Source organism: Rhipicephalus microplus, chromosome 6, assembly GCF_043290135.1.
Source record: "Rhipicephalus microplus isolate Deutch F79 chromosome 6, USDA_Rmic, whole genome shotgun sequence".
Taxonomy (NCBI): Eukaryota; Metazoa; Arthropoda; class Arachnida; order Ixodida; family Ixodidae; genus Rhipicephalus; species Rhipicephalus microplus.
In genome coordinates this window covers 143,815,665-143,841,449 of record NC_134705.1, presented here as the reverse complement: position 1 = coordinate 143,841,449, position 25,785 = coordinate 143,815,665, and the positions used below count along the sequence as shown (strand labels likewise).

Below are 25,785 nucleotides of genomic sequence, written 5' to 3'. Positions count from 1 at the left end.
TACTTCAAGTTTGCCGATTCGCTTAGATAGATCAAGGAGCCCGAACGTGTTCGTTACTTGCAACTCTATCGCGGAAGACTGCTTCCTGAAGTAGCTTGCCAATAAGCATTCTTTCATGGTGCCTCAAATAACCATTATTCCTCTTGACTGCATGGTAAATAACACCACATTATCGAAATTTAAAGAGATCTATGACGACACTCATAACCATATTGCATTTCAGCCAGTGCGATCCCATGTGTTATTAAAACCCCCGCGTGGATTTCTAACGCTGAAGTAGAGGCAATCTTGAAACACCATGTGGTTTTCTGATCAATTATTCTCATCTGCCACTCCAGGAGGGCCCTATGGGTCCCGCTTAAATGCTTCAAGGTGTTTCAATATGAGAACGATGCCGAAAGCGGATGGATGCTTTGAGCGTCGACTTTATTATAGGGTGGTTACGTGTGCATTACCAGGCTCCACAAAAAAGAAAAAAAAAGTTCAGTTTGTAAATGGGCAATGGGCCTTTAGTGTCTTGCCTATTCCAAATAAGGTGATCGTGCTAGAAACAGGAAAAACTATTCGCAGCACAGTTCTTTGCCCCTCACGGCAGCATTGTCTTATTTTTGCCTCTGCTTTTTCCACTTTTTATTTTTCTTGCATATCTCTACTAATGTGCCTCAAATTCTCCAATCGCCTTACTAATTTCCTTAGCGTTCCTGTCTGGCTTTCGATTGTTTTCCCTAAAACCCGACGTCTTATGTAGGCTTGTGTCTCAAAATGCACTTGCGTTCGTATCTTCATTCTGCCAGAACATGCTGCGTCGTTTCGCTAGCTTCATTACAGTATGTACGTACATAGTTTTTCTTTGTACTGAATATCACTTTCACTGGTGTGTGGTGACGTGCCATAGGTAAATTTACACTTCGTTACCCAGGAACGAAGAAAACACACTCGGGTAATTTTAACGCGTGGGCGTCAAGGAAAACCTGACATCGACAGCATTGACTCGGCAAATGCAAAGAATAAATATTAGCGTCCCAGCAGGAATCGAGCTCCAGCATTCTGCGTGGCAATCAAGCATTCTACCAAAGAGCCACGGCACGTCTCGGAACCACTTGTAATGTTCGTGCAACGTCAATTGTGGTTGCAGTACTGAATATACAGTTTTATAAACATTACATATTGTTGCGGGTTCGCGGCTATGCAGCTATGCGGGCGGTGCGAAGAAGAAGACGACGACGTTTTTGGGCTGTTCGAAAATACACAACGGCTGCCATCTTGACTGCTGGAGTACTTTTCTACTCTAAAGTAGTAAATACATTCGCAACATTTTGGTGGTGGCGCTGGGTACGACGCAAGACGGAACTTCGAAGCGGACGTGTTCTCGACTGCCCGACCATGGCAACAGAAACCAATTCTGCCGCTCCTGTTTCAGCCGCGACTCCGGCGCAGCCTGTACAGCCGGTCGTATTGACGCAACCGCGCGACCCTGGCAACTTCTGCGGCACCGACCATGTTGACGTTGACGACTGGATTCCGAAGTTCGAGCGGTTTGCAGCAGTGTACCGGTGGGACCCTACGATGATGCTCGCCAACGTTGGCTTCTATCTCTGCGGAACAGCTGGCGCGTGGTTCGAGGCTCATGAAGCGGACATAACCAGCTGGGATACTTGCAAACAGAAGCTTCGTGACCTGTTTGGTAAGGCCGTCGGACGCCAGCGGGCCGCTTCTAAAGAACTCTCTGGTCGGGCACAAACTACGACCGAATCATATGTCACCTACATCCTTGACGTTCTCGCCCTTTGCCATCGTGCCGACCCCAACATGTCCGAGGAAGACAAAGTAAGCCATTTACTTAAAGGCATTGCAGATGATGCTTTTAACATACTGGTTTCCAAAGACTGTTCCACCATTGATGACATCATCAAAGAGTGCCGCCGATTCGAAGAGCTGAAGAGTCGCCGGGTCGCCAAGAATTTCTTGCGTCTTCCGAACACGGCCGCTACGTCATCTTGCGAGGACCTTCAGCCGCCATGCAGTCAACCACATAACAACGAGAGTGTGGTTCGCATCGTTCGTAGAGAAATCGAGGCCGCGTCTCCGTCTTTTCTGACCCGCCCATCTGATGATCGACCAACGATCTCGTTGATCCAACAGGTCGTGAGAGAGGAGCTGGCAAACGTTGGGCTGCAGCCTGTATGTTCGTTGACGGAACCTCGGGTCAGTACCATAGCGCCTTCTCCTGCACCAGAAAGATTCCGCCGCTATCGTGATCCTGCTCAGTGGAGGACACAGGACGACAAGCCTATATGTTTTCATTGTCATGGTGTAGGACACATCTCCCGCTACTGTCGTTTCCGCACGTATCCACCTCGGTCGTTTCCTGGCTATCGACGTGACGACAACCACCGGCCCCTGCAGTACAGCGCTCGTGACGATGGACCGTACAATGGCACTCCTGCGACACCAGTCCGCCGGTCCAGCCGTTCGCCGTCCCCGCATGACCGTCGCTCCAGGTCACCTCAGCACCGCCGCTATTCGTCGCCCCACCCTAGTGGACGCCCTTCTTCGGAAAACTGAGCAATGCAGCTCCCGGAGGTGACGCTGCATTGGACTCCCGACCTGAAAACCCTCTGCTGACCTTGACTACGGACAAAAACCTGCTTGATGTAGAAGTGGATGGCCTTCCTGTTACTGCCCTTATTGACACCGGCGCACATATTTCAATTCTGAGCTCTGACCTCCGTGCACGATTAAACAAGGTCCTTACGCCGCCAGAGTCCCTATTTGTACGTGTCGCTAGTGGAGCGACCCCGGCTGTGCTCGGAATGTGCACCGCGCGTGTGAGATTCGCCGACCGCCAGACGTCCGTTCTATTCCATGTTCTCGCTCACTGTCCACATGACGTCATCCTTGGACTCGATTTTTTGTCCGACCACTCCGCTGTAATTGACTGCTCAGCCGGCGTCGTGCAACTTGACTTGCCTGCGGCCACCGAAGAGTCGAAGATGGTACAGAACAAGCTTTCGTGCGCTGAGTTTGTTCGCCTCCCACCCCAAGCCCTAACTTGTGTCACAGTTGAACCATATCCCAGTGTTCCGGATGGGGATTACGTGGTCTTTCCCTCTCCCGGTGTTTTACTGGCCCGCAACGTTTCCTCCCCGTACACCATATTAACTGTCACAGCGAACAAGACGTGCCTTCCTCTTCTGAACTTCGGACTCAGCCCTCAAATCCTACCACAAGGCATTGTTCTCGCCACTCTTTCACCGTCACACGAGTGCCAGATCTCATCAGTGTCACGTGAACTGGCCACAGTCGCCTCGCCGAACCCGCATAGCACCGACATAGCCAACTCTACACGGCTCAACAATGTAACTAAGATGATTGCCTCAGACCTGTTGCCGTCTCAGGTCAAAGACCTCACTGATCTTCTCACGAGCTATTCGGACATATTTGACTTTGACGGTAGGCCCATAGGTCAAACATCGCAAGTCAAACATCGCATTAATACCGGTGATGCAGCTCCAATTCACAGGCGTCCCTATCGAGTGTCACCATCAGAGCGCCAAGTTATCCAACAGGAGGTGAATAAGATGCTCACAAAAGGCATCATAGAGCCCTCATCGAGTCCGTGGGCGTCCCCTGTAGTCCTAGTTAAAAAGAAGGACAATACCTGGCGTTTCTGCGTGGACTATCGGCATTTAAACAAGGTCACCAAAAGGGATGTCTACCCGCTTCCTCGTATTGATGATGCCCTGGACTGCCTTCATGGCGCAACCTATTTTTCTTCGATAGATTTACGCTCCGGTTACTGGCAGATCGCCGTGGACGACCTCGACCGGGAGAAGACCGCCTTTGTAACGCCTGACGGTCTCTACCAATTCAAGGTAATGCCGTTTGGCTTGTGCAATGCGCCGGCAACGTTCGAGCGGATGATGGACACGCTTTTGCGCAGCTTTAAATGGTCTATCTGCCTGTGTTATCTGGACGACGTGATTGTGTTTGCCCCAACCTTTAAGTCTCACCTCGAGCGCCTTTCCTCAATTCTTTCAGTATTTCGAGAGGCTGGGCTCCAACTTAATTCTTCGAAATGCCATTTTGGGCATCGCCAAGTTACTATTCTAGGGCATCTCGTTGACTCCTCCGGCATCCGCCCCGATCCCGACAAAGTCCGAGCTGTCCTGGATTTTCCTGTACCGACTTGTGTCAAGGACGTTCGAAGTTTTGTGGGCCTATGCTCATATTTCCGACGATTTGTCAGAAACTTCGCAGAGGTCGCACGCCCCCTCACTGATCTTTTGAAGAAAGATGTACCATTTGAGTGGGGTCCTGATCAAGGCACGGCCTTTTCCCAGCTCATAACACTTCTGACCACGCCACCGATTCTCGCCCACTTCGACCCGTCTGCTCCAACCGAGGTCCGCACTGATGCTAGTGGCTACGGTATTGGCGCGGTTTTAGCCCAGCGTCAATCCGGTCACGATCGAGTTCTTGCGTATGCCAGCCGGCTCCTTTCTCCTGCCGAACGCAATTACTCTATTACGGAACGCGAGTGCCTGGCGCTTGTATGGGCAGTTGGTAAATTCCGCCCCTATTTATATGGCCGGCCTTTCACAGTTACCACTGACCATCACGCTCTATGCTGGCTTTCAGCCCTCAAAGATCCAACGGGGCGCCTTGCTCGTTGGGCTCTGCGCCTCCAGGAATTCACATACACAGTGGTTTACAAGTCTGGCCGTTTACACCAAGACGCCGACTGCCTCTCTCGGTACCCCGTTGACGCTCCAGATCTAGTAACCGACGACGCGTCCATCTGTATTTCCTCGCTCTCTGCTTTCGGCAACATGGGATGTGAGCAACGGCGTGACGCGTCCCTACGCGAGCTAATCGACCGCCTGAACACAGGCTGTACAGACAGTTCGCTTCGCATGTTCGTTATCATAGACGGCATTTTATACCGCCGCAACATGCACCATGTGGGAAACGAACTACTACTCGTAATACCCACTCATTTGCATTCGACCGTACTTCAGCAACTACATGATGTACCAACGGCTGGCCACCTTGGTGTTGCCAGAACGTACGACCGTGTCCGCCGACGCTTTTTCTGGCCCGGCCTCTACCGTTCTGTACAACGTTATGTTAGGTCTTGTGAGTCGTGCCAACGCCGCAAAAGGCCAGCGGTACACCCCGCCGGGCTCCTTCAACCGATCGACGTACCTGCCGAGCCTTTCTATCGTGTCGGCCTCGACCTGCTGGGCCCTTTCCCTCTTTCTACCGACGGTAACAGGTGGGTCGCCGTCGCCATAGATTACTCGACCCGTTTCGCAATTACGAGACCTCTTCCAAGCAGCTGCGCTACAGATGTCGCCGACTTTTTGATTCAAGACGTCATCTTACATCATGGTGCTCCTCGTCAACTGGTCACCGATCGCGGTCGCTACTTTTTATCTAAGGTAATTGACGATCTACTTCGTTCTTGTGCAACCAAGCACAAGCTTACGACGGCCTACCATCCTCAAACAAACGGCCTCACAGAACGTCTGAATCGCACACTCACTGACATGCTCGCCATGTACGTGTCGACATTCGCAACAATATGTACTCTCGTGATGGAGCCGTCACGTCGGGTTAACGTCACTTGTAGTTAGGTGCCACGCGCCGAAGTTTATTCATGTGGCAGTGTCTAGGGCTACCATCTTCGCGAGCACCAGCGCTTCATATCAACTCAGCTCTTCTAATGCTGCTAATACTCGTGTTCTTTTAGGCATTGCTGCACAAGTGGAAAGAACTGGTTATATAAACACCTTCAACAGTTCAACATATGTCTCTACGTGCGAGATCTCTACATATAAATAGGGTCGTTTACCCGATGCGGTTAATGATTGGTGCCACTGACCTTCGTGTGCCGGCAAAACTTTGCAGATCTGCAGTTTAGCATTGCCGGGTCATGTGCCCAATTGTAATATTTCTGATTATAGTGTCAAAAATTGGGCAACAAAAAGAACTCATTGCAAACTCCAAATTTGCTTCATTTCGTTAACTGATGTTAAAATTTGTGTTTCCCGTCGACTTATATCAAAAAACCACCGATATCTTGGTGGAGGCAAGATATTCGATATGAACGCCAGGTGCAGCATTGCGAAGACAACAGTGCGAAGACAAAGAGGTCCTGGTGATGACTGTATTTTGGATCAGAAGGCGCAGCATGAGATTTGCCGTTCTTTCTTATATTGACAGTTTCACGCACTTCCTGAAAAAGGTTGCATCAAGGTATGACGTTCCTGTGGTTATTTATGCCAGAAACAAGTTATCCACTTTGTGTTCCAGAGTAGACATACAAGTCGCGAATCCACAAAATTCCCAGCAGTATACATGCGATGCTAGTCATATTCATATTTATGCATCCTGTATTACCACTGTTGTCTACTCCATACTCTTGTCATGCGGTCGAATGTAGGTGGGCCAAACAGATCGCGGTCTAAGTGTCAGACTTCGACAACATTTTATTTCTCTGAAAGACTATTCCGTCTTTCATCCAGCAGCCCACTCTAAGAAATGGGGCCGTGCTTCGCTCTTTGGTGGTACTTCCGTGTAGTTCCGGCATAAGAACCAAAGAGCGCGTGAATCTACTGAGGCTGCACATATTTACAAGGAAACAGATTCATGCGTCAATGTTCCCTCCGTGGCCATTTATGATAAAGAGTTAAGCTATCTTGGTTTTTGTATGATGGGTGTGCTATTCTTGATGTGGCCTACGTTTTCGTTTGTTTAGTCTCTCGTGCTTTTTTCTCCTCCCTTGGTCCCTTTTTGCTTTTTTAATCTGTTATTTATATGTTGACTCGTCTTTGCATGAAGTTTCCGTTGATAGGCAGCACTTGCCTTTCATTTTTTTCTCCTTTCTTGTTTCCGTCAGCTTTTTGCGCTGTTACATACGTTATGCTTCTAGCTTTCGCTGTGACATGTGGTGCGCGTTCAGTGCAGGCCTGACGATTTCTTGCTATAGTTTCGGTCAATGTAGCTTTGGTATGAACATCTTCCTGCCGCGTGCCTTTTTCCACAATGCCAACAAGTTCTACGAGTTTCTTCTTCTTGGCCATCTTTAGACCAAACGACCGAGCAACTGGGCTTGATTTATTTTACTTGTAATGACCCCACTTGCTGCGAATGACGATCACGCTAGACGGTTTTTCGTCAAACTCGTGCATTTGATTCACCTGTTGCGCGATTAGCTCCTTGTCTAGTGCCGCTTTGCATGACAGCTCGAGCGTAAGGTCAGCATGCGCAAAAACAGCCAGTTGCGTATCGCAAATCGGCGTATAGTCGGTCCCTTAGGGCATCAGTCATAAATGTGCCGAAATTTGTTGCGAGGTGAATCAGTGCGGTCAAGTTTTTGACACTTTCATTCTCTTGTTGCATTTGGCAATTGAAATTACAACGCTCTGCGATGACTGAACGAGATAGGCTAAAATGAGCTATTAGAAGCTTTTTAATGTCTTCATAAGCATTATGAGTAAGCATACCAGGGACAATTATCTTCTTTAGTTCTGCATAAACCTTCGTACCGACTGCGTTCAGAAACAACTTCGGTTTCTTGTCTGCTGGAGCATAATTTGTGTCTACGTAGTTCTCAAAGCACTCAAAATATGAGCTTATGTTGCCACTTTTCGGGTTCAACTTTTACATACGGCAGAGCTTAGGACCATGACTTGCTTGGGTCATTGTGAGCAAACTTCACTCATCTGTATGAATGAGTTCCTCGCTGCGTGTTGTCCGTATTCTCGGTTCTTATACGCCAGCCTTTCCCAGCGCTAAAATCCATGCAAGGGCTCCGTTACGCCTTGTTTCATCAATACGTGCTTTCGCTGCGTCCTCTAAGCCGTCCTTGATGAACTGGCTGCAAGAATCCCGTGTCGCCTTGAACCGTTGCTTCAGGGGAAGCAACGGAGAAAGAAACTTTATTCCGGGCAGCAATGAGCTTCTGTAGATAACGCCACTCGTCGTGCAAACATACGTCATTGAAGGTCGTATCTTATCTGGATGCGTACCGGATACGGGACGATTAGGTTCTGCTCTAACACCTATTATTTTTTTGTCCCACGCACGTCCGAAAAGAGGTACCAACTTCTTTCCAAAATCGTTCCGGTTTCAGACCAGGACTTGTTTAGCTGTTTCCTCTCACACAATAATTACTTGATAAAGCGTCAAAGGACGACTTTGCTTTTGTTTCTTCGCCTTATTTTTGACCATACTTCCATTCGGCATAAGTTGTATCAACCCAATATTGAATCATCGTGTGTATTTTATTTCTTCTTATTTTGGTGTTAGTTTTACTCGGTTCTTTTCTCATTTTTATGTATACCCTATTTCCCTGTGTAAATGTTTGTGTGATTGAGTGTAAGATAATCAAAAATGAAATGAAGTAATTAATTTCACCCATGCTTCTCTTTAGGCCTTCTGGTGAGCCATTAGTTGTTATAGCATTTCGCATAAGAGATGGAATGAAAAAAAGTGGCACCTTGGGGTCACATCCTTCTTCTTCGTGCCAGTTTTCTTCATTCACACCGTTTCGCGATAGTTGCGGATGTTTTGTAAACCATTTATAAAGCCATCGAACTGTAAACACGGGGATTGGAAGAGAAGATAGCATGTCGTTTCCTCTTCAAAGTACCGCGTATTTCAGAGCTACGTCTTCAGTCATTGATTGATATGTGGGGTTTAACGTCCCAAAACCACCATATGATTATGAGAGAGGCCGTAGTGGAGGGCTCCTGAAATTTCGACCACCTGGGGTTCTTTAACGTGCACCCAATTCTGAGCACACGGGCCTACAACATTTCCGCCTCCCTACGTCTTCATTCAGTGCACTGAACTAGCTAGAACCAAAGCCTGCACGCTTTCCAAGTAATTACGTAAAAGCAATGAACTACTGAACGTTACTACTTAGTGGTAAAGCACGCAGCTACCACTCCTGCGTTATGGCTGTTCTGACTTCTCTACGAGTTAAAAGGCACCGATAGCGTCGAACTTTTCTAGGCCACCTAGCAGTGCGGCCAAAGCAAAACAAGTTGCCTTATGCTGTCTCCGAGCTATATATCAGTCACAATTATCCTAGTTAAGCCACGCAAAGATCATCCACATGTTTTGCCACATACAGTCTGTCCTGCTACCTAAATATATAAAACCTGTGTGCACTTTTGGAAGCTGTCAAGTGAGGGAATGGTCGTTGTTGGTATTTCACACAGCGAAGAGCAAATCAGTGCTTCACTTAACGTGAACCGGTATAGCTACTGGAAATCTCACGACAAACATACACGTCTTTTTGGCAGGGTCAGGAACTTTCCACCGTATGTTCAATTCAAAGTACTCTTCTGGCGTCAAAGCCGTCCCGTTCAGATGTCACCGAGCTTAGCGAAATTGTTCCAGCAGACTAGCTTCTCTTTTTTTTTTTGGCGGCAGTAGGTTTTTCAAAGAAACCCCAACAAAAACCTAACTTACCCGCCATAAAAGAAACTCACGGTAAGCACGGACAAGCCATTCATGTCATTGTAATTCACCGAGCAACTTTTGAATCGCTCCTGTAATGTACATTGTTGTTATGTTGGTAATCACGATAGTCCTGATTCATGCTGATGAAAATCGTAAGACTTACTTTTTTTCTTCATTATGCTTACTGTATGTCAAAGCGTTTATCAGTGGCATGCCGCACTATGGTAACCGTGTCCAAGAGCCTTGCCAAGATTTTCTAATTAAAATATGCCGCATATATCACAATGCTCATTCAAAAAATAATGCACAGCCATCTGACAACGCCTTGTTCTGGGTAGGAGCTTAGAAGGATTGTAATTGTTTTGTAACTTAGACAAAACAAGCAAATTGGTTGTTTTAAAGTGAATCGGTAGCGGCATGAAAAATCATATGGTCGCAGGTTCGTGATGTCAACAAAGGCCAGGGTGACTTGTTTAATAATGAAGCTGTTTATTCGGTCTAACTTGTGGCCCGTAAATGAAAAGTAAGATCACAGTGATACACTCAGGCACTGATAGCGGCGAACAGAGTGTCGGCCGTCGATCAAGTGACCGGCGGCGAAGCGCGTCAACGTTTATACATGTGGCGTCGAATATTGCAGCCTTACCACTGGTTGTCGCACAAGCTCTCGAAAAACCTCGAGTGTTTATGTCTTGTGCGCAATCTTATAACAGAACGATCTACAATAACCGCGAACCTTTTCGAACAATGAGGCACAGTTTGCGCTGAGCAATCTTCACAGGCCGTGTTGTCGAAATCCAAGTGAAACCGAAGTAAACATAAGAAACGCGCGTGGCGAAACGTAAACAGAATTGCACGCTTTTAAACAATATATTGAGTAATTGTGCACATGCACGAATCACGTTCTCAATCAAGTACTCAGTGAAGTGGAGGCGGCTATTGTTTTGAGTATCATCTGGAAAAAGCCAGTAGGTTCTTATGACTGCCTCCTAACGAGAGCTTTGTATACTACTTCTTTTTCCTGGGCAATCATGACCCTTCTCAGGCAACAAGGCGAAAATAGATACTAAAACGTGTGCTAGACAACTGCTCTAATTTTCGGTTCTATTCCTACGGCCCGAAGTGTTTTTAAAGGCTTCTACAACTAACCTAGTTAATTTTCTCCTCCTCGACTAGCTTCAACACTACCTAAGAAGGGAAGATGTTTGAGGTTCGGAATGGGTCCCCTCGATTACTCGAATGCACGGTGGCAGCGTGAAGGAAGAGCTGTAGTCCGGTGAATAGACGCTTTACTGCAGCTCCAGGCGTCTGCCCGTGTCGAAGCCCGAACATCTGCTCTCTTCTATTTCAAATTCAAACGTCCTCTTTTCAACCCTGGGTTGAACAAAGGGTCTCGACACAAGCCAATCACACGTGTGGGTTCGCATCACTACAACCAATCGCGAAAACACTTTCATAACAGGCACGGTATTGGTGAATATCACGTTATGAAGTACAACACGAGAGGGGATAGGTTTTCCGCGTGTCACACTCTCTCTCATACCAGGCCGACCTCCATCGATAGCAATTCTCACGCTCGAGCCCCGTCAGCTCTCTCATTAAATGTTGCTTCGTAGAAGCCTCCTTAAGAGCGGTGAGTAACGCGTTGGGCTCTGTGCGCTGACCAGGTGCGCACTCGATTCATCGAGGAGACCCATTCCCAACTTCAAACATCTTCCCTCCTTAGCTAGTGTAGAAGCTAGTCGAGGAGGAAGAAATTAACTAACCTGGTTTTCCAACTCTTAAAGGCGAAGCTTATGCATCCCCCATTTTTTATCATGCATATTCCGGGCTTGTTTCTTTCTAAGCATCCGAAGCCCCAACAGAGGCACCAAGCTTGACTGGAAGCCTTCTACGCCTGTTGGGAGTTAGACCACACTGGTCAGGCCCGGAACTGTTTGGGCCAGAGTGATTGCAAGCACTTCGCTTCTTCAATGTAATTAGTTTTTGCTATGACACTACTTGGCACTGTTTTTGTGGTCACCGATGTGATGCATCCTAGCCTATTCATAGCTATTTGAAGGTGTCCATGAAGGCTATTTCCTTCTCTCCAGCTAGAAGCTTGTTGCAAGTTTCCTCCCGTTCAACGCTGTGATGACTCATGTTCTTGGGTACCAATTTCATTTTGATCATTTCTAGGCAGTCGCATATCAGTTGTCCTCGCTCCGTCTGCCTCATCGCTTCTCAATGGAATTTCTTCGAAGAAAGCTTCAAACAGCTCTTGCTTCATGTTTTCCCTATGACGTGCAAGCCGCTCGACATCTGAGAAAAATGAAAGCGCCACAACTGCAGCACTTAATGGAAAAAATGAAAAATCATTAAAAAGGCAGCCTTCTTCCAGTTCCTTCCTTAACTGTCTCGAACATTGTTTTCGTGCTGTCAAGTAGCTTAACAGATTTGTACTTTTTTTCAGTACCTGTCAGCCAACCTTTCGCGTTTTCTAAAGATGTTGCTACGTATGGACACTGTAACCGATACAGCAATATTTTGGTTATTACAATTCTGCAAATCAAGCTGAAATCACTTGTCCGCAATTATAACATCTGCTGAATAACAAGACGGCGGAAGATCGGGCCACTCGTAAAATCTGCAATTCTCAAGAAGAGAAAAAATATCGCACAGGTTTGGTCTTTCACTAAGATTTACACATGTACTGGAAATCAAGGGTGGGATAGTAAATACCTATGTTACAGAGCGGCAGAAAAGGTTGGTCAAAGAGCTTTGTTTCGGCGTTGTCCAGTGTGTGAGCTCTAGCTGCTCGTCTTTACAAGCGCAAGACTTGGTCGTTGGGTTATGTTTACACTATCACTGTTTAATACAGATTTGGAATCTACAATACATTTTCCTAAATCTTCTTAGTGGTAATCGCTACTGGTCGTCAAATTCCTGCGTGTCGTTTACAACGCACCGTCACCTTCTGACCAGGTGTCGGGCTTGGGGACATTCTCGCTCAAGGAAAGAATGGATTCCACGAGTACGTCCTTCCTTCGACGAGCGGTGCATTCGCGAAGGCTGAGGTTACTCTCCTGCCATGGGAAAATATTTTGTTTCCAGTCGGGCCACATCTAAATACCACGCTGTATGGGTGGCCGACTACGGCCACTCATAAAACGTGGCAACTGACCATCACTCTCTGTGCTGTCCATTTTCATCAGGATAACCTTCCGGTCATGCTCAGTGGGCAACAAAAGTTGACAACAGTTGACCACGAAAGTGCAACATTAGAGTGCTATAGCGTTCCGAACGAAAACACTCCGACGCTGATGCCTTGCCTCGCAGCCGGCTGCCTGACGACACTAATTTACAAAACATACAGTCCTTCGACTTGTTCCTCTTTGAGATAAGCAAAGTTTTCGGGTAGAAATGCCCATGGATTCTTTCAGCGCTCCTTTATTTTCCCGACACTCATTAATGCTTTCTGCCGCCTTGCATTATGTCGCTAAGCACACCACATCTTTTTTTTTTCTTGATGTCACTCTCTGTGGCGATTAGTACCTCGCGAAGGGCCACAAAAGGTCACGCGAAGTGACTAGACATACACAATCGAAAATAATTCCAACGGTACATGATGACCCACAGTGCGTTCGAGCAAGAGTACTAAAAACGTTCTCGCAACTTTCTCCTCTGCTTCCATCTTAAGGCACTCTTTTGTGAAACCATAACATCGAAAAGACCCTAAAAAGGTTTCGCAAATTTCGAACAAACGCATTGGTCTGGTATACCAAGCCCTAAGGGTCATTTGCAGACTGATTTAACCCAGACAACACAAACACAACCTCAGGACGTCCTCAGTATGCCTCCGTGAGGACGATATGACGCCCTCAGAATGTCCTCTTATGGTACTAGAAAGGCACTAATCCCGTCCCTTTGTCCGTACGCATAACAACCTCAGCACATCCTCAAAACAACAATTCAGGATTTTTTCAGTATCTTTTCAGAACAACGATAGCGTGGCCGGTTCGGTACTGTGGGCAGTGATACTATTTAAGATTTACTTGTTTTTATGATATTCTCATACATAAAAAACAACTGCGAGGTCTCGTGTATTATACTGTATCAATCAACAGAGAGGTGACAAAACAAACAAAGCTTGTTGACTGAAATGTATTTAACAGTAATTAATCACAACTGACAGCTTTGTCAGGCATTCGAGTCCAAGTATAGAATGAAAAAGAAAAGCAGTATCAAGGCAGTCAACACAACTCAATCAACTACGTTTGTAATCTTCCTCGAAAGTTTGACACAATGGCATCACCACGTGCATCGCGCCTATCGCACTCGCTAGTGTTAGAGGCTCCGCTCTGACAGTCTATCAGTACACTCGACACGGGCGTTGTCTTGACTTGTCCGAAGTCAGGCCATGTGTCAGATGCAGAAGTCGATCCTTTCACGTTGGGACCAGGCTGCTTCGAAGCCCAATTGGATCGCGATTGGCTGGTGTTCCAGGCTGCTTCGAATCACACCTCGCCGCGGTCGGCTGGTGACTATGCATCCAGGATCCGTCTGAACGTTGAGCAGCCCAGTGCACCTATCAACACGGCAATTTACCTCCCGCCATCACCTACGACTTCCTCTCTCACACATATCTCACTTTTAACCATGAGCACAAACAAAAAGGACACGAACTTTGACTAGTACACTGTACCTTCTCTAACAGGGCAGCCGCTGCCATTTTGACAGTCAGTTGACTTGGAATGGCTTGGCTACTTGACTGTCCAGAATGGTGCCACAAAGTCAATGGTTGCCAACTGCTAGTTTTTTATTGCGTGCTACAGCGGCTGTGACATTAAGGAACAGGCTGTTTCAAATGGAGATTTCGCAATACCAGGCTCGATACCTAAGCCAATTGATTACGCATGTCTCATTAGGCGGGACGCATAATTTGAAAATTTTCTGCCAAAAAATAAACAAGCGAGGCGAAAACACACAATAACTTTATGACTGTATGGAACAAACGTGCGGAGAAAGTTTTCCCGTATGAAATGCATCTACTTGGTGCGCAAAGGTCTTGAAGAATTATATGTGTGTGCTCAGTGCGATGCTTTTGTCATCCCCAAAAGGTCCTAGACAGAATCTTTTCTGGACCAATTGTTGTCCCCAGAAGCCGCTCGGATAGACGTTTGAGCCGGCGCTAGTGCATTGCTTTTGTCATCTCCAAAACGTCCTTAAAACTACTTTTTTCAGGATAAATTGTTGTCCTCAGAAAGCACTGGAAGAGATGTTTCCGGGTCAAACCAGCTTGTGTCGTCCTCAGTAAGTACCAAGGTCAAAGGGAACTGTGCGAGGACAATTTTACCATATGAGGACAGCCTCAGGACATCGAATGTTGTCTGGGAGGGTATCTGCGTAGACTGTGAAACTTAATACAACTCTTTAACTCACTGCAAATCACTGGACCTCAACCAAACTTGTTTCGAACCACCGATATACTATGACACATTCACTGGCAGTGCAACGTCATTCAAGGTGCTGATATGATTGGTTGTGTAATGCGCGTACGTACGATCCACTGGTAGGGTGGCGGCACCTTTTGGTGTTGATATCAACTACTCCGCAAGATTCGTCTCAGACGGCGTGCGTGCTGTCGAGCACACCGGGCTATATGGTCTCCGAGATTGCGCGCAACCTGTCGGCGTGCGATCTCGAAGGTTATGTCTGGTGCAGCCCATATTGTCGAGTGTGCTCATGAGAGTTCAAGCGATGCAAGTTAAGAAAGCAAGGCAGGGGGCAAAAGGGGATATGGTATTGTCGTATGCTGGTGCGTAGACGCAGTGACAACAAATAGGTCGAAATAGCAGCGAGAAGGTGCACGCAGGTCTTCAAATACATGTGTTCATTCTCGTGTGCCATAGAAGCAGCATCGTTTCAAATCAGAAGTCTTATGCCTATTCGCTACAGTGGTGACACCTGACGTCAGAACCAGAAAATGACAAAGAGGATGAAGAAAGCGCGTTCTGGTTCATGATGATCATCATCATCTATTTGTCCATAAGATACCAATGCACGGCTCAAGGAGCTCCACTGCTGCGAAATCTCAAATAAAGTGAAAAGAAGAAAAAAAGCAATGCAGAGAAACAGACGAAAAAAAATGAGGCTAGGCTTTCCTAGGCTCAATTGCCCCTCTTGCTTGTAAGCCAAGGAAGGCACCCAACTACACTAATTCTTCCAGCTTTGCTAACCCATTGCAACTCTGGTCTATTTTTTATGAACAATTTATACAGCTAAGGTGCTTCGTCAAGATGTTTTAATTTTCTAGCGCACAAAATCTTCATAAGACCAATTTTATTCATGTTATTTCGTTGGAAATTCGGTAAACATTGAACGCCTGAAAGAGCAATGTCCTAACCCCTTTGCCAGCTGCTCATAATTCATGTATGAGAAACAATGAAACATTGTTTGCTAAGTGGTTGGTTTTACTTGTATAGTGCAAGATATTGACTGCATGCACGACACACAACCATATATGGCCTTGTTTCTTAGACGCTGACAGCCTGAGCTCATAAGGTACTTCGCAGCTAAAGATATGAGTGATGCCAACATTATAAGAATCGATCATGTGATGTCGAATCTGCATTTCGTTCGAGGAAACCCATAGACAGATCCAGCTTGTCCCTAGTACGCTGCTGCTATTTCTCCGATGACGTAAGCAATTAGCCCCTGATGTGTGGCGCATCAGGAACTACTTTCTTTTTCATTTGCTTCACCTGGGAAAAAGCCGCCAGGGGGCCGAGGTGTGTGGTCGCACCTCACATGGGCTCCTGCTCTTGTTGCTATTTTCTGCACAACCTTTGCTTAACAATGCTCGCGTTTGGTGACCTGAGATTCCTCACGTTGCAGGACATTGTTTGACACTAGACCCATCGCAGTAAGCGTACTTTTTCCTTGATATTGAACTCTAAACATATTGTGCCTGTTCGCGGGGACGCAACATCGCCAAGGAATTCAGAGGCCGTGCTGCCCGCGCACGCTGCTGTGGCACGAGGACGGGCCTGCGAACAAGCTGGGCGCCCGCAGCTCGTAGGTGCACGATCAAGCTGCTCGTGCAACACACAAGCAAAGCGTCTGAGGTAAAGAGCTCACGCTCTCATGGAAACGCAGACATCTAATCCACGTCAAGAGGGACCGAGTACAATGCAAGTGGACAACCCGGAGGGTAACTCAAGAATGGCATCACACTGGATGTTTGCTGAAAATAGTGGCAAAACAACAGACAATGCCCACATTGAGTGGTTACAAGCTGGACGTAAAAGCAGGTCAGCCAAAGAAGACAAGTCAGCCGAAGAAACAGTGCCACAACCTCTGAAGTTAGACGCCAAGTCTCAACCGCAGCGTCAATGCAGCACAAGGATGCGGCCATTCACTACTGATGACTTCAGAATTATATTTCGCCCGCAACCAGGACTAGATGTTTCAAAGCGAACTCTCATCGAGGTTACACATTCCATCGGAAGATCCGGTGGGTTTCCCCAGCTGGAATTCTATGACCATGTGCGACTGCAGGTGCAGAAAGTAGAGAATGTGATCATCGCAAGCTCAACAAGTACTGAACGAGCTTACAAACTGCAAAGTATAATCACTTGCAAAGTATAATACAGCTCGGTGGAGTAATACATCAAGTAAATCTGCGCATTCGGCACCCCGATGATGTGTGCCGCGGAGTGATCTACGGCTTCGAACCTTGAACAAGCCTCACGAAGATTGTTGCAGGACTACGTGTAGACCCAAGATACCACGCCCTTGGCGCGCGCATGCTGGGATCTTCCACTGCTGCAGTTATCACTTTCGACGGGCAGCACGTTCATTTTTACGTAGCGTACCTAGCTCAATGGAGACTACCGATACAAGCCATACCGGAAGTCCATCCAATATTGCCGAAGCTGTGGCGCCATAGGTCACCGACAAGACGCGAACTTCTGCAACAAATGTGGCCATGGCAGGGACACAGAACCACATGACTGCCAACCGATGTGCAAGATCTGTGGAGAAGACCATGAGACTGCTAGAAAGGAATGCAAGAAGAAACTCCGCAGCAACCCACCTCCTTATCAAGTAAGACACCAGCAGCTCGATAACGCCCACGCCCGTGAGAATCACTGGAGTGCTGGCACCGATTATTTACTCGGGTTGGCTATCACGCCAGAAAGTTCACGGGCCCCCTCTTTTCCCCAAAAATCTGACCGAAGTTGCTCTCGCTCTAAGAAAAAAGGTCGCTCTGGATCCCGCAAGCCATCACGGTCTCGCTCCGTTAGGGGAAACAGTTACGCCACCGTGGTGACCGGTAGCGACGGGCTCAGATCTCCAAATACCACAAGTGCCTCGACCATCTAGCCTGCTCAGACAGTGACCAATTGGGCTCTAGAAAACAAAGTCCAAGATCTACAACGGAGGATACAACACCCACCAGCCGAGTGTAGCACGCTAGAACTTGACGACAGCATACTAAAACAGACGGAAACCAGAATAATGAAGCGTGTAAAAGAAAGGCTGCAAGCACATGAAGCAAAGATGCTCGACCTCGTCGAACGACGCCTTGAAGCTTTCGAGGAAGTCCTCACTGCGAAACTCCTCGCATCCATAGACATAACCATAAAGAAAGTGGTTACTAAAATAATGGAAAAGGTGGACTCACTGACCCGTACTGTAAGCGCGCTCGACGCCAAGCTTGATGGCTTCATGGCACAACAGCATAACTTCATAACATATGCATACAAAAATTTGGTTACCAATGAGCAGCTGGCGGAGCAATCAGGAAGTAAGCGGAAAGAGCGAAAGACTTTAGGGAATGAAACTGCAGCATAAATTTGATCGACAGCACCAAACGACCGGCACCAGGTGGAAAACAACTGTCAGAATGGCAGCTCCCACACGTAGACATTCTGAGCCACTCACCACTCTTCGACCTTGGCACTGTAATTGCAGATCCTACAGACCTCGTTCTGCGAACTTGCAAGAATATTTATTTATTTATTTATGATACCTCAGGGGCCCCTAAAGGAAGGGGTTTTACATGAGGGGTGGGCATATCTACAAAAACGGCTCTTCTATGATGCGTTTGAAGATGGCTTGGTCGGAATGAAGCGCTGCCTTGGTGGGAAGGTCATTCCAGTCGCTTGATGTCTGGTTGAAGAAAGAGGAGGCACGGGGACAGTGTGGGCTTGAGGGGGTATACGGTTTTTTCGTGGTGGGTCCGGCTTGAGCGGCGGTGTGCGGGAGCAATCAGATCGGCTTGGCGTGACTTGTGAAAGAACATATGAAAGAGAGAAAGGCGGGCTACTCGACGGCGTGATACAAGGCTGGGAAGGTTGGCTTGAGATTTGAGTTTAGATGAGCTATAGTTGTAGGAATAGTCCGAAAAAATGAAACGTAAGGCACGATTCTGTACTGATTCAAGCATGGTAATGTGATTTTGTTAGTATGGGTCTCACAGGGCACATGCATATTCGAGCTTCGGCCTTACTAAGCAGCAGTACGTCAGAAGTTTGAATGAGGGGGTGGTAATCGGATATTATGTCGCAGGAAACCAAGAATGTCATTAGCAGAATTTCTTATGCTGGTTATGTGGGTGTGCCATGATAGGTCAGAAGTGAGGTTTGCAGCGTTGGCAATAAACCACTATCACCGGCCCATCGCCTTATCACTAGTTAGCAAGCCAGCCCCGATGTACTCGGCTGTCACTCGTTTCTGACGTGGTTTCAGGCCATAAAAAGACCATGTATCAAGGAATAAACCGTTCAGTTTGTGTTGCCACTACGTTGCGTCACTTCAGTGGCGACAAGGATGGGATCGAGGCCGCCGGAGTTTGACGAGGCAGTGAACTGCTGGGATGCCTACCGGGTGCGTCTCGAGGCCTACTTTGAAGGCAATGATATCACGGGCTCCTCAAAGCGTCGGGCACTGTTGGTAGCCTCACTCAGTGACAGCGTGGTTCGAGTCATTCAGGGACGATGCCTGTCGATGCCAGTGAACAGCCTAACGTACGAAGACGTCTCAAAGGTGCTGGAAGAACACTACAAGCCGCAGGTGAACGAGGCTGCGGCAAGTCACGCTTTTTTTGTGCAGAGGCAAGGAGACAACGAGACGGCCAAAGATTTTGTCGCAGACTTGCGACGTCTTGCAAAAGACTGCAACTTCGGCAACTTTCTGGACAGAATGTTACGTTGATTTATTGATTGATTTGTGGGGTTTAACGTCCCAAAACCACCATTTGATTATGAGAGACGCCGTAGTGGAGGGCTCCGAAAATTTTGACCTCCTGGGGTTCTTTAACGTGCACCCAAATCTGAGTAACGGGCCTACAACATTTCCGCCTCCATCGGAAATGCAGCCGCCGCAGCCGGGAATCGAACCCACGACCTGCGGGTCAGCAGCCGAGTACCTTAGCCACTAGACCACCGCGGCGGGGCCAGAATGTTACGTGACCGGATAGTGTGCGGCATACGGGATGATGAGGCCAGGCGGTTTCTGCTGACCCAAAGGAAGCTGACTGTGCAGGAAGCTGAGGAATTCGCCATGTCGCCAGAAACAGCTGACCGTAACGTTCGGTCCATGAAAGATGTAAACGACGAGAACGACGCGGGTAACGTGCACCTGGTTCAAAGGCGTCGTAGCAGCGGAAAAAAAGGGGCAGCTGGTATGACACAGGCGCACCGCGTCAGCCGTGCTAGAGGTACGGCTTCAACCACTCAGAACACGAATGTCAGCATGTCAGGAAGGTGTGCCACAAGTGCGGCACTAAAGGACACTTGGCTAGGATGCGCCCACGCAGGCGCAGTGGCTGGCAAGGATCGTACGCGCTCAGAGAGCTTTCGGACGGAGGGGACAGTAAGGAGCAAATGCTTTTCGCCCTATCTGCCCAGAACAACGTTGACCATCCAGATACACGGCCCATAGAACGGAGCCTTGTCTGGGGCAGTAGGACACTGCGGATGCTGATCGACACGGGTTCATCAGTTACCGTGATTCCAGAAAACGTCTTCAGGAAAAACTGTAAGAGGTGTCCAAGACTAGAAAAAACGCCACTTCGGCTATCCTGTTTCCTCGGTCCTCTTCCAGTCGTCGGCAGAGTCGTCATGAGCGTTGAATACGACAAGACTCGAGTGAATAGTTTGCTCGTGGTAGTGGATTGTGACGGTCCACTACTGTGCGGCCGAAACACCATTCAGGCTTTCAGTGAAGCGGGTGTGTCACTTTTAGAAGAAAGGGCTCTTCCGAGTATCTACGCGCTGCAGGCGGAAGTTGACTTAGAAGGGCTGCTGAAAGAGTTCTCAGACTTATTTCAAGAATGACTCGGCTGTTACAAAGGTGCGCCTGTCAAGCTGTACAAGAAAGATGGGGCCTTGCCTCGGTTTTTGAAGGCCAGCCCGGTGCCCTTCGCGCTTCGCAAGGCAGTCTCAGCAGAAATCGACCGCCTCGTGCAACAAGGTGTCCTAACTCCGGTGAGCGTTTCTGAATGGGCTGCTCCCGTCGTACCAGTGGTAAAGAAAAATGGAGACATCAGATTGTGCGGTTATTTTAAGCTCACCGTGAATCCGGCCACTTACCTCGAACAATACCCTTTGCCTAAGGTGGATGATATTTTTGCCGCGCTTTACGGGGGAGAAGTTTTCACCACACTGGATTTGAGCAATGCCTATAACCAGCTCCCACATGGTGAAGAAGCGAAAACGACGACTGTCATCAATATGAACCAGGGCTTGTACTCGTGCAACCGACTAGCCTTCGGCATCTCGTCGGCTCCCGCATTGTTCCAGCGGCGCATTGAGTCGTTATTCCCGGACTTGCCAAGAGTACGTGTATACCTAGACGACATCATAATCACCGAGAAAGAACGGGACACTGCCACGCTTCGACCAGTTTTCCAGAGACTTCGTGACAATGTCCTCCAAATGAACAAAGCCAAATGTCGCTTCCGTGAAAAATAATTGCACTCTCTGGGGCACACGATTGATGCGACTGGCCTTAACTCACTGCGGGACAACCTCGAAGCCGTAACAGCTGCTCCAAGGCCAGCATCGGTAAGCCAACTCAAGTCATTTCTGGGGCTCATAACCTATTACTCGAAATTTTTGCCAAATTTGGCCACTCCCTTGGCTCCGCTCTATCGCTTACTGGGCAAGGAACAATGCTGGCATTGGGAAAAAGAGCATCAAAGAGCATTCGAAGGAGTAAAGCGCGCCTTGTTAAAGGCGAATTATCTGGTTCACTACGATCCGCAGAAAGAGTTGCGGCTCGAGTGTGATCCTTCATCAGATGGCACAGGGGCAGCATTATTGCATCGCATTGATGGCGTGGATCACCCAATAGCTTTTCGTTCAAGAACGCTGAAGTCAGCAGAACGCAATTATTCCCAAATAGACAAAGAAGCGCTAACCTTGGTGTTTGGAATTTGGAAACTCCGCGATTTCTTGCTCGGGAACCATTCCACGCTGGTGACAGATCATAAACCCCTCACCAAGCTTTTTCACCCCAACAAACCTATCCCGCAGTAGGCGGCAGCTCGAATTCAGTGTTGGGCGCTTCTTCTATCAGCTTACCAGTACAATCTAGAATACCGCAAGGGAACCCAAAACGGTAACGTAGATGCCCTCAGTCGCTTGCCTTTGCCAGGAGACCATGAACGTGGAAGTCAAGAAGTGACAGAATACGTACTGTATACGCAGGGTCTGGACGCAAGTGCACTTCCTCTAACCAAATAATTACTTTGACCCAGGAGGACAGCCCACTTCAGCAGATACGGGAGTGGATCGAGCAGGGCTGGTCATCACGTCTTACAAGGCAGCAGCAGCATCTGCAACCGTACTTCACGCGCCGACATGAACTCGTCGTGAGCCATAGCCTCGTTTTTTGGGGTCATCGTGTGGTCGCGCCAGAGGCAGCCCGTCAGTGCCTACTCAACGAGCTGCACGACACGCACCCAGGTGTTGGGCCATGAAGAGGCTTGCTCGTACGCTGTTCTGGTACCCAGGATTAGACAACGATATTGAAAGGTTGGTGCAAAACCGTCTTCAGTGTGCGCGAGGGTAGTCCATGCCGGCGGAGCAAGTACCATCACCTTGGCCTAAGACAATGAAGCGGCGGTTTCGAGTTCACAAGGATTTTGCAGGTCCTGTTAATGGGTACCGAATTTTTGTCCTAGTTGACGCGGAAACAAAGTGGATAGAAGCAATGCCGCTAAAAACAGCTACCACAGACACAACTATTCACTTGCTTAGGGAAATTTTCGCTCGTTTTGGTATCCCATAGTGTGTGGTTTCTGACAACGGCCCTCAGTTTTCGAGTGCGACGATGGCAGAATTCATGCGTGAAAATAGCATACGCCATGTCCAGACGGCGCCGTACCACCCTCAATCAAATGGACTAGCGGAGCGAGCGGTGCGAACAATAAAAGAGGGCCTCAAGGAAAACAAGCACGGCACATTGCAAGAAAAATTGTCTCGTCTTCTGTTCCGATCTACGCCTCTCGAGAGTGGCAAATCGCCAGCTCAACTGCTGCTGGGATTCGAGCCCCGGACAAGGTTGTCCCCCCACTTTCCAGCAGGGGCAGTGCCTGCACAGGCCGAGGCTACCCGAGAACGACCTTTGTCGGTCACAACGCCACCCCTTTTTCAACCCAGAAAGCCCATCTGGTCTCGCCAATTTAGACAAGGGCAGAAATGGCTGCCAGGGACAGTAATAGCAACGGATGGCAAACGGATGGTGAAAGTGGAGACCCCCCTGGGAACCCAGCGCCGGCATGTCGACCAGCTGAGGGCATGGCTGACGTCAAGCACGCCGGAAAAGAACCCATCGGCAACCGGCACAAGTCCAGCGGAAACTCAGCCGGCCCCAGACGCTCTAGAAGCCAGTCCAGAGACTATTGACTCCAGTCCAGCGACCCCTCAGTCGCCCGTCTCGACGCGAGCAACCAGGGCGCCGAAAGCAGTCCCAAATCTACTCCGTCGTTCAACGCGAACACGACACCCTCCGGAACGACTGGGCTTTTAAAGGGGGAAGAGATGCAGCGTTGGCAATAAACCACTATCATCCGCCCATCCTCTTATCACTTGTTAGCAAGCCAGCCCCGATGTACCCGGCTGTCACTCGTGTCTCACGTGGTTTCAGACTATAAAAAGACCATGCATCAAAGAATAAACCGTTCAGTTCGTGTTGCCACTACATTGCGTCACTTCAAGGTTAATTCCTAAGTACTTGTATATGTTAACTGGGGATATTAAAAAGCCACTTATTATATAATCGCGTGCCGGTTATGACTCCTTTCGAGGAAAAGTGAGAAGGAGGTTTTTGAGGCGTTTAATGAAATAAACCACTTGCAGCTCCAATCTTCAATTTGACTGAGGTCAGATTGTAGGGATAAAACATCGTTATTATTGCTAAAAGGGCGGTATAGCACGCAGTCGTCTGCAAACAATCGTATCCCGGAAGAAATGTTAGTTGGAAGATCGTTAATGTATATGAGAAAGAGCAGGGGTCCGAGGACTGTTCCCTGAGGAACCCCGGATGTAACAGGTGTGAGAGAAGAGGAGCGTTAGTTAATGTAGAGAAATTGCTGACGGTTACACAGAAAATCACGTATCCAGTGAAAAACAACATGTTAAAGGTTTAGGCGTGACAGCTTTAGGAATAGGCTGTTATGGGGTACTTCATCAAAAGCGTTTTCAAAGTCCAAAAATAGCGCGTCAACGGGTGTGTTAGTATCAAGGCTAGAACTGATGTCATTATTGAAGAGAGCCAGTTGAGTGTCGCAAGAAAGGCCCTTCTGGAAGCCATGCTGACTGGGATGAAAGAAATTAACCGAGCTAAGTAACTTCGCAATATGTGAATGAAGAATGTGCTTCATTAATTTGTAGCATACACTCGTTAGTGAGATGGGATGATAGTTTCTCGGTGACGCTGGGTTACCTTTTTTGGGCACTGGGATCACTTTTCCCACCTTCCAGTCATGTGGTAGGGTACTAGTGGAAAGCGATTGCTGAAATATGCAAGAAAGAATAACACTGGTGATTTGCTTTGTACTTTTTAGTATTTTGGTATTGATTCCGTCTATGCCAGCTGATGATGTCATCTTTAGTCTGTCGATTAAGGCAGCGATACCAGCAGCCTCAAAGGTGATTTCCTGCATTACCGGATATTCAATTGGGAACATGTAGGGCAATTCGCTATCAGGCTCTTCGGAGAATACCGAGCAAAAAACGCTGTTCAACATGCGTGCGGTATCATGTAGTGGAATGGGTTGATCAGATTCGCTTGCGTTGATAAATTTCCAAAACTGCTTGGGGTTAGTGTTTAGCATGTTCGGTAACGTTGAAGCAAAGAAGTTGCGTTTGGATTTCGCGGCAAGTGAATCGAACAGCTTTTCAGTGGCGCGGTACTTTCCCATGCTTGCGTACTTTCTTGCGTGCCCATAAGTGGAACTGTGTTTGATAACTTAGCAGACTGGTAATGCCGCTTCTTTTTGTTTTTTAGGCGCTTTAGTGCCACACTAAACCATGGTGTCTGTGGTCGCTCTGTTACCTTTACGGTGGGGATGTAAGAACGAATGACGTGGTGCAATTTGTTTTTGAAAAGACACCAGTTTGTTTCGACTGGGCGTTGTGAAAAGTCTTCACAAAACCAGTTATAGAATGCTGCGAGTTCCTCGCTAATGGCCACGTAGTTGCCTTTATCATAAAGTGTTAGTTTTTACTTTACGCCTTTCGATCTTGGGGAGTGAAACTGTAGTGTAGCATTTATAGCGTGGTCACTTAGCCAAGCCCGGTACGAGACGGATAAAACAGTTTTTGGGTGCGATGTTAGCAAAAGGTCAAGGATACTTGATGACTGAGCAGTTTCTCTCGTAGGAGTGTAAACGAGCTGTGAAAGTCAAAAAGTTAGGCAGGAATTAACGAAATCACTTTCCGCGTTACATTTGGACAACGTTAACGACAAATCAAACCAGGTTATTCCATGAAAGTTGAAGTCTCCAAGTAGTATATTTGGGACATTGGTATAAGAGCCAAAAAGTGAATTTAAAACATCATGATATTCAGCAACAAACTACCGGTCCCCGTCAGGTGGGCGGTAGCACACACCGCTAATGGCAGGGGAATAAAGTGCTTTGCAGGATACAAAAAGTATTTCTAAGTTACGGGAAATTTCTATAACATTACATAACAACGTGCTGTGAGCCGCTCTAAGCACACGACCTCCCCACCTACCGATGCGGTCGCAACGAAAGACATCAAAACCAGGGAAATGGAGTGCCAACTCAGCATGAGAAATGGACTCATTCAA

At 47.8% G+C, this 25,785-nt stretch overlaps 1 protein-coding gene across 1 annotated transcript in view; it reads left to right on the top strand.

Moving 5' to 3' along the window:
* The first annotated feature begins 9,482 nt into the window (after positions 1–9,482).
* LOC119167960 (uncharacterized) overlaps positions 9,483–25,785 on the top strand; it is a 109,828-nt gene continuing 93,525 nt past the window's right edge. The window contains exon 1 of the mRNA XM_037419418.2: positions 9,483–9,629. Coding sequence (XP_037275315.2) covers positions 9,572–9,629 — 58 coding nt within the window. The 5' untranslated portion in view covers positions 9,483–9,571. The remainder of the gene's footprint in view (positions 9,630–25,785) is intronic.